General features: G+C 39.1%; 1 protein-coding gene across 9 annotated transcripts in view; it reads right to left on the reverse strand.

Moving 5' to 3' along the window:
- The window catches only part of DOCK3 (dedicator of cytokinesis 3), a 263,108-nt gene that overhangs the window by 103,726 nt on the left and 145,834 nt on the right, over positions 1–13,548 (reverse strand). For 8 of the 9 annotated variants that reach the window (XM_070456013.1, XM_070456012.1, XM_070456015.1 and 5 more), the window contains 3 exons: positions 7,151–7,232; positions 1,807–1,867; positions 455–602 (listed from right to left, as the gene is read on the reverse strand). In XM_070456013.1, the coding sequence (XP_070312114.1) occupies positions 455–602; positions 1,807–1,867; positions 7,151–7,232 (291 nt within the window). The remainder of the gene's footprint in view (positions 1–454; positions 603–1,806; positions 1,868–7,150; positions 7,233–13,548) is intronic. The other variant, XM_070456019.1, reaches the window with a different exon arrangement.

Below are 13,548 nucleotides of genomic sequence, written 5' to 3' on the forward strand. Positions count from 1 at the left end.
TTCTTCTAGGACAGTGCAACCTGACTCGTGATCATTCTCTGAAGCAATTTACATCAGCAGTCAGTTCAGTTACAACAGCTGGTGGGCAAGCATTAGACACAGAGGAGTCTTTAACAGCCGAAACACAGGAGAAATTAGATTATTAGCTTCCTGTAAACACATACTAAGGCTGGCTAGTCCCGGGGAGAGGAGGAAAAGTGTATCAGACTTTTACTTCAGGACAGAAAGTTCCAAGTTCAGCTGCTTCAAAAGCACCCAAGGAGCTTATTAAAAATGCAGTTGCCTGCGCCCATCCCAAACGTTAGATGGAAATCTTTGCGTTTTCCAAAAACTCCCTGTCCTACATATCCTGACGAGTTTGTGTCCAGCAAAGCTTGAGAGCTTCTGCTCTCAGGGGCAACGCTGGGATGTCTTATGCTGCAGATCATCAATATTTCTGACGCTCATTACTCACGTGTAAACCTTAAGAACAAAATCCTTTTCTTCCTTTAACTCTGTGAGTGACTGCAGGACGTCCAGGACGCTGAGGACCGCACAGCCATATGGTCGCCGGTAGTGCAGGTGAGCAGGGCCCTTCTTGGAGTCATTCAGGAGCATCCGGCCTGGGGCAGCAGAAAACACCAGTCAAGACCGGGACTCGAGCTCCTCCAAGGCACCACTCAACCGCCATCCAGGGGTGCCAGGGCTACAGGCACCTTAGAGAGCCTCTAAACTGGAAGACTAAAGATGAAGGGAGCCATCCAAGGATGCAAGGATATTCATGGAGAGGAATGACAAACAGGCCCTGGGCCAGCGCTTCTCCCCTGCACCACATTCCTTACTACCTGTCTCAACACTAACAGTCCATCTATTAATCATATGAGAATGAAACAGTGATCTCATGAATTTCTTAGAAAAACCAAAGTGCTAACAGATTTAAACTTCTTGGGTATATTAAGGATACACAATTTAGTGTTGTAGCTGCCAGGTAAAAGCTATGTGTACACAGGTAAGGAGGACAACATACTGTTCTTCCATCTAAAGCTGCTCCTGAACCACTGCAGGAGCAAGAGCTGTCTCAGAAAGCAGATGGAGCTTGCTTGTCCTGCCTACCAAGGCTGTGCTTACAGTGGCAAGAGGACTTGCAAATGCACAACTAGAACCTCAACAGATGCTTTATTATACACAGCAAAACAAAAGGCAAAATACAGCAAAACAAAAAGCAGAAGTACAGCAAAAGAGCTGTACTTTTGTTAGCTGGACAAGATATGCCAGAACTCAAACCTATGAAGGAAGAGTTGGTCAGGCACTGGCCCCAGATTATGTCATAAACTTGAAATAAGACTGGGCAAACAAACCACAAGTAGCAAAAATCTTGGATCGGGTAGAAGGGAGATACCATCGTCTCAAATAGTAATGATGGTAACTCTAATTTTGTGAAAAAATAGCATAGGCACATACTTTCAGATACAAAACACAGCACAGGTTATTCACTACCTGTTAAACTGGCAACCTATTATAAGATCCCTGAGGTAGAGGGCTGATCAGAAGCAGAACATTAGATGGAGCAAATGTTTAAAAAAAGAGACCACTTCAAATAAAAGGTATGGGTCCAAGAACAAACAGGGAGCTGAAAATGGTTTCATTTCTATCAAGTTCAGCCATTACTAGCAGCTAAACTTAAGATGTAGCTACAATACAAGCTGGAGTTAATCCTGAGACCTGAATTAAAAGGTAAGCGCTCAGGAGAAGACAGAGGTCAAACAGTAGATACTTATCCCAAGTTGGGCTGGTCTCAGTCAGGTGACTGGATAAAGCAGACCGTACCTATTCGTATCACATGGGCAACTATATATAAATCTCTCTTCATATCCTTGCTGCTCAGATCCTAAGAAAAGAGAAAAAGTAAGTAAAGTAAGACAATGAATACACAGGAAATAATTAAAATTAAACTTTGAACCTCATAATGATTGCTTTTGCTGCTTTTAGCCTATGTTATAGGTGGGGGAAGGGGTTTAAGCACAAAGAAGCTAAGTGTTTATAAGATTCCTATAGTGAAAATTTGGACATCTTAAATGTCTTTGGAAGTTTATTATATTGACAGTATTTTTTCAGCTCTTATTTAGACCACCGATCTCTAAAAGTTCTCACATTAGAAATCTTCATGACATTGGCTTATCCATGGTTATTCTAAAATCATGTAAGAATAGTTTGTAACAAAAGAAATTCCCAGTGTAGAAAAAAAAGGGAAAACACCAAAAGGCTCATTAATGACAAATTCTAAAGTTTACTCTCTATTAATTGTACATTCATTCTGTTGTCCACACACTAGATATGTTCCCTTGAAAAGAGATTGGTTTTAGTGAAACCTCAATAATTAGATCTCCCGTTTCTAAGTTTAGATATATACAATTTATGCTGAAGTATAAAGTGAAAGGAATTCTATCTGGAAAAATTTTAAGGGCTTCTTTTAATTAGATACTTTTAAAACTGGAGTTACATTAATAAAAATAATTTTATGCATTATTTATGTTGAGAACACATTTTGAAATAGAGTATTTTTACACTTTAACACATTATACTTGAAGTAATAAAACTTCACTTAATATACATTGTTTATGACTTTCACCAGGTAATTAACTCACTGCTCACTCCAAGCCATTGTTATTAATGATGACTGAAGGAGTAACCTCTATTTTAATGGGACAGTTTCCCATGATTTCCCTTTTGCTTCCACGAAAAGTTCCCTTAGTTCCACTTCCTTCCCATCTTTCATCCTCTGATTAGTTCCAGATGCTTGTCTCTTTTCAGGAAAGCAGTAAAACAAAAGATCAAGCAGCAGTCATGACTGTGAATGAGCTCTGAATCCAGAACTGCCATGTTTGCTGTATGTTTATACCCTGTGGCAGAGTTAGGTCTATGCTGAGGCAAGCAAGGCACCTAAGTGACAAAATTTAAGAAGGTCTCCTTCTCAGGATCCTGTGCTTTGCTTGCCTCAGCATAACCCCAGCTCTACCCTGTAGAGTAGTCCTGAACATACAAAAGAAAAGGAGGCCTTAGAAAGTAACATGTAATGGTGAAACTGAAACTTTTAGGTTTTAGATGGTCATAATATGCCAAATTCTTGATGAAATAATGAAATACACTTACACTGAAATGGGTTACAAAACAATTCAACATAAATTGGTATCTCTGGAATCACAAAGATATATTTTTGCATGAAAGTTATCTTTTGATGTTGAAAAATGATGTTTCAAGCTCCATCTTAATAACTCCTTTAATTAAAAGTGATATCTTCAAAACAGTACTACATATTTTGACAAATATTAAGGTGGCTACTAAATGACAAGTATTAAGATGGCTACTAAATAACAAATAATGAAATTAAAAAATAAATTACCATTTTATGGGAACTGAAACATACCTATTACTAAAAGATCACATTTCAAAGTAAACCGACCTTCTACACAGCCCGGATTTTATTAATCCAAACTATCAAATAACTGGTCTAATTATAAATCTCAATATACTTAGAGAATTCAAGCCAGTTACCAAAGATGATCAAACACTGACCAGACGGGTTGTACCCAAGAGCATGGGACCTCTCCCTTGATTCTGTTCAGGTGAAGAAAAGAAAGAAGCCTAAAATATAATTTATGGTATTTTCTGAGTGGCTAGGTAGGGGTTCTTTCTCGCCATTTTGTACATGGTACTCAGAACTCTCTGTGGTATTTATTTGAGGTCAATAAAAATAAAATGATAATAATTAGTATCAGAAAATATTTTAGGTATAATTATTTGCTGAGTTCCACATAATTTCATTGTCAAAATTCAACATTAACAGCTACCATATTAAACATAAGAGCAAGGTTAAACACATTATCATAAAGTTATTAAACATATACTCTCTGATACTAAACATATACTCTCTTGATACTAAGTACCAAGTATGGCTATCCATATCACAAGATCTGTAAAACCAAGATAGGAAGAGAGGTGACTCATCCACCATTCATCTGGTGAGCAGGGTTTGAATTTAGATATACTCACTGGATCATATCCTCCGATCCTACATAACTAAATAGCTGGCTCCCAACCACCTGGTGGGTATAAACAACAGTGACTCAGGGATCAGCATCTTGGCTCAGTTACTAAGGTTCCATTTGAAACATGGAAAAGTCAGTTCACTTTCCTATGCCTGGACTGCCCTTTTTCTGAAGAGACAATGGTATTTACAAATAAAAAACACAGCCAATTCATTCATTCTTATGCTGCATAAAAGGAGGTAATATTTTAATAAATGATGTTACTATGCTAATAATTAAGTCCATTTTTAATTACAAGAAATCACTACCTAAAATTCTATTTTGAAATGTGAAAAAGCATAAATAAATGGAAAAAATGTAATGCCAACTAATGCAGGAAAAACAATACAAGTTCATTCTCTGAGTTGGTCACTCAAAATATAATAGAAAATAAGCATTATTTATTTATTTATGTAACAAATGATTAGTATTTGCCAGGCACTGTGTGTGAGGCACTGGGTATCTGAGCTTCCCAGGTGGTGCTAGTGGTAAAGAACCCGTTTGCCAATGCAGGAGATGTAAGAGATGCGGGTTCGATCCCTGGGTGGGAAGATCCCCTGGAGGAGGAAATGGCAACCCACTCCAGTATTCTTGCCTGGAGAATCCCACGGACAGAGGAGCCTAGCAGACTACAGTCCATGGGGTTGTGGAATAAATACACAGACATGCTCTCTTGTGCTCATACCACACAGCCACTGTTAATCACGAAAGTCATCAAAGTCTTCATTGTATTAGACAATCATAAATGCATGAAGCACTTCCTTCTTGGATAAAATTCTCCCTGCACAGGAAGCTCTAAAATCTAATATGGTCAGAAAAATACAGGATTTACCAAGAGCAAGACTGTATGGAAAAACATGACTGTCTGTAATATGGCTCTGAGGTAACCTTGAGTAATCCTGCCAAAGTGCTCCATTTGCACGATTCCCTTTTCCTAATGTTAAAGTAAGCAAACAGGTCGGCATGGACCACAGATGTAGCTGCATTTTCTTGCGTTGCCTCTGAAACTCTGTTAACACATATGCCAATCTGGAAAACTCCTTTCGCACACAGGAGGAACTCAAGCCTTGGATAATCAGAAAATAGTTTCTGTCAAAATTATTATTTCATATAAGCTTAAAGTAAAACATGAAAACCCTGGTTGGGACAATCTTGCTCAAAACTCTTCTGTGCTTTGAAAAAAATTCCTCAAATCATTTTCTTTCTTTTTTTTTTTTGTATCTTGAAAAAAAAAATCCAGGGCTGTACTGCAAAGGGAAGTATAAAAGTAGATATTTTTAGCAACCTTGCGCCTTCCCATTGTGGCAGAGTAAGAGCACATCCTATGTGTTACGTGCATCTCTGATTTATAAAGCTGGAGCTACAGCTTAGGCCTCTGGGCCCATACAGATAATTAAAATGCTGCTAAATGAAAATTTTGATTTACTGTAATTACATTCAAATATCTTCATAATTAAGTTCATTTTTCAAGAGACAAGGACTGCACTCATCATATTCAAGGACAGCACGCACACGCGCGCGCACACACACACACACAGACACACACACACACACCTCTGTTCCCACAATGCCAAAGAACAAGGAATCGCCAATTTCTTTTGCGGCTTTAACCAAACAATACTGGAGAATCAGGATCTAAAAAAGACTCCCAAGGTTACTGAGACATTCTAGACAGATGGGTGTCTCATCTCATCCTAATCCTGTTTCAGACAGGCAGCCCCAGAGAACCAGCTCCGTGTTCAGGTGCTCTCACTTCACACTCTCTCCTCCAACATTCTAACCTACATCCTGTTACCTGCAACTGGGACTCTTTCCCTTGTTCTTTCCTACTGAAGACAGAGCACTGATCTTTCCAGGCTAAAAGGTCTCAGTTCCCTTAGCCATCTTCATGGGTCTGCTTTTCTTGCTTTCTCTTCCTGTACTATCTCCTAAGCTTTGAATGCTGAGTTCAAGAATGTACAAAACTTCATTTTAGCTTAGCTAGATTTATAAATCCTTCTGTACATCTGGAGTACTTTCAATACAAGTTATCCCTGTAGAGTGGCTTTTGATTCTGCAGTAATGTTGTAGTAAATGAACAAAAAATTCAGATAAACAAATCCAATTTTATTTCCCAGAGAAAGTCACATATCAGAGTCCTAGATAAATCCCATTTGTGTTTGAGGTACACTGCTAAGGTGTGAGACATCTGACTGTTACCCAACCATCAACCATGCACCACACACAAGGCCAGTGGCACTGTGACACCATCAAACCTCTCTGCACTCAACGAGTTTTGATGTATCTCAGTATCATTGAAACAGATCAAATAATCTATGACAGTCAAAAGTAGTTGAAAATTGTGACAGTCTTTTCTTCTCAAGCAAATAAATTAACTGAAATAAATAAGGCTGGGCAGTTAAGTTTCATAACTGGGTAAAAAAATTAGTAAATCAGAATCAACTTGAAGAATACAAAAGACAATATGGTATTGTGAGGCTTAATACTTTTCAATAAGCAGGTTGCCAAGCCTTCTCTGAGCTGATGGATCCATGATCTCAGAGAGCACAAATAACAGCATGGTTATTTAGAGAAAACTAAAGTATGGATCATGGCATGAAAAGACTTTGTTTGGTGTATGAAAGAGGAGGGCTATTTAGTCTGTCTCTCTTTTTATAAACTCATAAAAAAACCTGCAAAGCTGTAAGTTTGGTGGATGCCTTGAGAGAAACTATACTTACACATCAGAGAAATCCCCAGTGGCCTTGAAGAAGAATAGAAAGAAAGACTGTTTTCAAGTTTTTTTGTGTTTTTTTTGTGTGTGTGTGTTTTCAAGTTTTAAGTGTCTATTATATTAAATTGCATCTAAAATGTACGTAAGTAAAAGGTACTTATTGTATTTTTTTAAATAAATTCATTAAAGGCTGCAGCTTATTTCAGTTTTCTTAAATATCTCATTAAAACCTGATAGACACATAAATCAAACTCTGTTCTCACCAGGGTGTGGGGAAGAAAGAATTAGTGCTGTTTCCAGGGCGACAACATCCACATAGCAGGACCCTAAGTTAGAATCAACAGCAGAGAAGGGAAAGAGAGTTTGCACATACTGTAAAAAGGGCACACATTCGTTCTATCTTCTCTGGGTTCCTTGGCCCACCATTCTTGTTCAGTCTCACCAGAAACCGCTCACTGAAATGTAGGAGAGAGAGAGACAGAGAAATGTAAGGGACTGCATGCTCCAGAACAAATAAAAAGGGCATTCATAAAGAGACCCTAGACACTTTCAGGACAGCCCATTAGAGATAAGCAAAGCCAAAAGTACACGTCTAGTGGCAGGAGACCATCTTTCTTGCCAAGCAACATGCAATAGACACAACAAACTGCGTCAGAGATGCTGCTGTCTACTTGTCAGTTATGGCTTTTATCTCCCTAAAGGTGTGTGTTCCCTGAGGGCAGTAATGAAGACTGTGTCTTGTATTCTTCCCAAATACCCTCAAAGCTCTGGCATAATAATAAGCCCATAAGAAGCAAACACATTTTTTGATGTGAACACTCAGATCATCACAAAAATATTCATAACACTAGGTTTGAAAGAGTCTACATTATCCAGTTTACATCTTACTGTGTAACTTTTTGAGAATCATTTTAGAGCCAAGAAAAAATGTTACAGGGACTTGGAAAAGCTTGGGTGAAAAGTAAAAAAGAAATAATGTATGGTAATTATAAAGATGTACTCAGAATTCAATAGGGCCATTAATATATTTTATTTCTCAAACAATATAAGTTAATTCTTGAAGGAAATTATTGAACTGAAAAATGTTAGAAACAGTGTTTGCAACATCTGGAGAAATGTCTCCCTGCTCTCTTACCTCTTTCCTGCCTGTGCTAGGGTCTCATTCCTATCTCAGCATCCCAAGGTTCTCTACCAACTGTGGCAGGAAAACCAAGTCTTGGCAAACACAAAGTATGTGCTTCTGAAAGTAATTTGCTTCTCCTGTGCCCAGCATCATGTATTCATTGAATGTATCAGGTATCAGTAAAAGGGCCAATACTTAAGTATCAGACTAGAATTAAAAGATATGCTATATCAAATGCACAGATGGCTTAATTTGTTCATTTATTCATTTGCTCATTTGGCCAATGAATAGTCATTAAGTTCTCTGTGCTAAACACAGGAATACAAATATGAACACAATGTATACAGGGCACTTTTCTTCCTAGAGCTCATGGTCCTGGTAGGCAGCTAAATGGGCAGACATGAAGTTCAGAAAAGATCTGGGCCAGATGTAAATTTGAGATTCTTAAGCCAGGGAATTAGATGGGAATAGCAGGTTGCATGCACAGAATGAGAGGGAAAAGGGGCTCTGGACAATCCTGAGAGACACTGACATAAAAGAAATAGGTAGAAGAAGAAGAACTTGCAGAGTAGACATGTGGGATCAAAAAGAAAAATAAGAAGAGTGGTGGGATGCTATATTCGTTAGGGAAAAAAGTGTCTGAAAGAGGAGGGGGGGATCACTGAGGTCCAAGAATGCTGAGAATCACGAGACAACAAAAAAACAATATCCACTGGATGTCATAACAGAGATCACTGGTGATTCTGGCAAGAACCCTTTTTGTGGAATGATAAAGAGGATCAGTGTGAGAGTAAGAAAGAAGGAAGCAGAAACAGTGAGTCTAGACCACTCTTGGAAGAGATGAAGATGTGGACGTGATAAGCTTTCAGTTAAATGGGCATGTTGAGGTGAGGGAGACCTTTGTTTAAAAATGTGGTAACTCACATATATATTCAATTAATTTTCAGTCTCAAAATTCAGTGAGGGAGAACAGCAGTTTCAACAAATGGTGCTGAACAATTCATATAAAAAAACTGAACCATGATCCCTGCCTACAAGATATTAACTTGAATTTATCATAGACCTACGTATTAAGAGCTAAAAACTATAAGACTACACACAAGAAAAATGAGACAAGTACCTTTGTGTATCTTGTTCACATTTGTTTTTCTACATTGAGCAAACAGTAGAAAGATCTTTGTGATCTTAGATTATTAAGCAAATATTATGCATCAAAACAAAATAATAAATTGGACTTAACCAAAGTTAAAACCATCTTCCCTTTGAAAGACATTGCTAAGAACATGAAAAGACAAGCTATAGACTGGGCAAAAATATTTACAAACTATTCTAAGAAGGGACTCTATTGAGAACATATAAAGTAATCTCAGAACTCAATAAGTAACATCTCAAAGATGGACAAAAAATCTGAACATACCTTTCATCAAAGAATATACAGGGATGGCAAATGAGCTCAAAAGAAGTAGGGGACATGGATCCCTGGTCCAGGAAGACTCCACATGTTGTGGAGTAACTAAGCCTGCATGTCATAACTACTGAGTCTGTGCTCTAGAGCCTGGGAACCACAACAGAAGCCACTGCAATGAGAAACCCATGGACCACAACTAGAGAGTAGCCCCCACTCGCTGCAACTAGAGAAAGCCCGTGTTACCAACAGCAAAAACCCAGTGCAGCCAAAAATAAATAAATGAATGACTTAAAATTTTTTTAAAAAGGACACCATCAAGAAAGGGAAAGATAATTCACTGAATGAAAGCAAATATTTTCAAATAATATATCTGATAAGGAACTTGTAGACAGAATTTATAAAGAACTCTTACAACTCAACAATAAAATAAATAGACATTTCTGTTTAGAAGATGAACAAAGAGCCAATAAAGATATGAAAAGGTGTCCAACATTATTAGCCATTAGGGAAATGCAAATTAAAACCACAATGAGGGCATTATTTCACTTCTACTAGAATGACTTTAATCAGACAGGTAATAGCAAGTGTTGGCAAGAAGATGGAGAAACTGGAACCATCATATAATGCTAGTGGGAATGTAAAATGATATAGCCACTCTGGAAAACAGTCTGGTGGTTTCTCAAAAGATTACATATAGTTTAACATAGGATCTACCAATTCCACTTCTCAGTATATATTTACAAGAGAAATGAAAATATATGGCCACACAAAAAGCTACATGAACATTCATAGCAGCAGTTTTCATAATAGCCAAAAGATGAAAACAACCAAAATATCTACCAACAAATGAATGGCTGAATAAAACATGGTAGGTATATCCATACATTGGGTTATTATTTAACCATGAGAAAATAATGTATCTTCACAATTTGTGACAGTCAAAATGACTATTTTTTTTTCATTTCAAAGAGCCCTAGGTATAAATCAAATTATTTCCTGTTTTGCTGATTTCACCAATGGGTATGATAGATAAATGGTGCTTTCTGTTAACATTCAAACTATCTGAAGGCAAATATCTATCCAATGTTTCCTAATCTGGCAAAAGAAGTGGTCAATACTGCTGGGACATATGGCATTAAACACAGTTAGGTTTCTGTCCCCCAGGACTTCTCAGAGTCCTGAAATGCTATTATGTGTTGAAGTATTAATGGGTCAGATGACCTCTGACCCCACAACCTGCCTCTGCATAAGACCATGGAATCTGTACGGATACAATTTGATAAACGCTGAGTGAATCTATTTGCCAACGAGAGGCACAACTCCTCATATATCCTAAAAGTGGGAAAGGAACTAGGGCCAAAAGAGTAATATTTATTTAGGAGACTTTACAAACATCCACACCTCTATATGAGAGCGACAGGTCAGTTTTCTCTGGGTAAAAAAACTCTTAATTCTTTCCAGAGGAAAAAAAATAGAGATGGTTAAATTCTGATTCTTTAATAAGCAATGTTATGAGAGAACTGTTCTACATTTACTTGTCTTTATGATGAGCTATGCATGAACAGTATATTAAGCTACATTAATTTCGTATTATTGAGCAAGTTCTTACAAATGAAATCCATAATTTGAATCTGTGGCAAGTCTAATAGAGTCTTAATTTTAAGATCATTTGCTTTTATGAGAGTCCTAATTCCTGGGTGGCAGTGCATGTCACACTATTCTCCATTGATGGTAATGCGTGCATCCCCACAGCAAGTGTCTGATGACCAACAATGAGGTGGTAGCCATGACAGGTGCTGAGGCAGGGACAAAGTCTCATTTCTTAGGGAGGCTATTTCCTGAAGACTCTGCTTTGGAAATACAAGCACACACCTCAAATAAATTCAGAGGAATTCTCACAGCTCTTTCAATGTAATCTTCACACTTCTTCACATTGGCCTCTGTGGAAATGGATGCCAACCACTTAGCATCTCTCTCGTGATAACTCCCCAGGTGCTTGAAAGCAGCAAGTGGCCCCAAGGCCATACTACATGGCACAACCCAACAGATTAGGAAATCTCTAATCTTGCCTCACAGTCGCAGTTTCCAATTTAGATCCTTGGCTTTATTTCTCAAGTTCTTCAAGTTTTCCCACTTCATTCTAAATCACAGAGAGTAGAGACGCATAAAGGGATTTCATTAAGGTAAATCAGTGCTGCGGCTTTCAAATTTATTTTTAGTACCAACTTTTCCCTTCTTTTCAACAAGACCTTACACTATTCACCAACACATGAAAAATTTAATAATAGAGCTACTTTGGTTGAATCAGAGGCAAAGAGAAGGGACAGGAGCAGGACTCCTCCCTACTTAGGCCTCCCTCCTAACCGCCACCTGTCCCTGAGACACATCAGGGCTCCAAAGAACACCTTTATGCCTCCTAGTACAATTCAAGAGTTCTTTCCAGCCTCCCTCTTTCCTTTTTATTCTTTCAACAAGCATTCATGAACCCCTATCAAGTTCCAGAATCTAAGCAAGAAGATGGTAATGGAGAAATAAAATGGTCCCTGTCCTCAAGACTCTGAGTCTACTGGGAGAGAGACACAGAACAAAAATGACAACACAATGTGAGAATTCTATAATTAACTGCACAGAAATGGGCTGACAAGCTCCAATGGACTACAGACAGGCTGCCTGAATGAGATACTGGGACACATTCTGGCAACACAGCTAGACTCTGAGCATTTGGTAAGGGAAAGTTAGAGAGGAAGAGAAGAGGATTCCAGGAGAAGAGTGAGCCAAGGCAGCTTGATGGTGGGGATGTGGAAGAGGGCACTGGAGAGCTGGGGCATGTTGGGAAATGCAGAGAGGTCAAACCCACGGTGTGGATTACATGTGAGTGTTGTCCCCCTTGGCTATCGCAAGGTGTACCTCCCAGCTTATTAAAAGCGCAGATTCCTGTGCCCCATCCCAGATCTGGATCAGAATCTCTAGAGGGGAGGACTTTTGGAAGGAGACCAAAACTTCTATTTCTAAAAAGGTCTCTGTTGGTTGTCAGGATTAACAAGTTTGGAAAACCCCATTATGGGCCTTACAGGAGCTCTGAAAGTGAAACTATGAGAAGCAATGTTGACTTCATAAGTTTTTAGGATGATCACTTCAGCTGCTGTGTGGAAGGCAGGCCTGTGACATATGAAACCCTCTAAAGACAGAGAAGAGCAGCCCTGGCAACCTACAATGCTGTTCTGGGGCTGAAGAAAGGTGAAAGGATGTGAGGTATATTTAGATGACAAAGCTGACCAGATGGAGCAGTTAACCAAATGTGGTAGTGTCAACCAGAGAAGGTACAAGGAGGAAGATATAAATTTCAGATCAGTTCAGTTCAGTCGCTCAGTCGCCATCTGACTCTTTGCAACCCCATGAACTGCAGCATGCGAGGCCTCCCTGTCCATCACCAACTCCCGGAGTTTACTCAAACTCATGTCCATTGAGTTGGATGCCATCCAATCATCTCACTCTCTGTCGTTCCCTTCTCCTCCTGCCTTCAATCTTTCCCAGCATCACGGTCTTTTCAAATGAGTCAGTTCTTTGCATCAGGTGACCAAAATTTCAGATAGGCATGCTGAATTTGAGGTCTCTCGGATATGGAGGTGAACAAAAAACAGAGAGCTGAAAGCCCAAGTGTGAAGCTCAGGGAAAAGGTGTGGTTGGGGGATACAGCCCTGCACGCAACTTGCTACAGCGGCAGCTGTTAACAGCTGCCACTTAATGAGTGTCTTTTGTGTACCAGGCATTGTTTAAAGTGTTTCTTTTCTTGCCTAATTGCATTTAATTCTCATAACAGTTATTTCACCTCTGAAGAAACTGAGAGTCAAGGTTTCTGACTTGAGATAAAAAAGCAGAATGGTAAAGTAAGAATTCAAATCTAAAGCTCTTTGACTTCCAAGCCCATGCTTTACCTGTATTTCATCTTATGAAATAAACATTGAGGAAAAAAAGTATGTGATGGAAGGGAGAAGGAGATCGCTGGGCAAATATATCTGGGAAATGCTGCAAACCACATCCTGTCCTAGAGATGCACTGGGAGTGTCCGTGTCGCACAGGCCCCCAGGGGGACTGTGTGAATGAAACCCAGCTAGCCCCAGGATCCCAATCACCCGGGGGGGGGGGGGGGGCACCTGACCCCTCCGATTAGAAAGGCCATTCCAAGCCCCGACTCCAGCACTCCTGGTGGCACCAAGTCTCTTTGAGGTTCATGGCATTC

Source organism: Odocoileus virginianus, chromosome 26 (assembly GCF_023699985.2).
Source record: "Odocoileus virginianus isolate 20LAN1187 ecotype Illinois chromosome 26, Ovbor_1.2, whole genome shotgun sequence".
Lineage (NCBI taxonomy): Eukaryota > Metazoa > Chordata > Mammalia > Artiodactyla > Cervidae > Odocoileus > Odocoileus virginianus.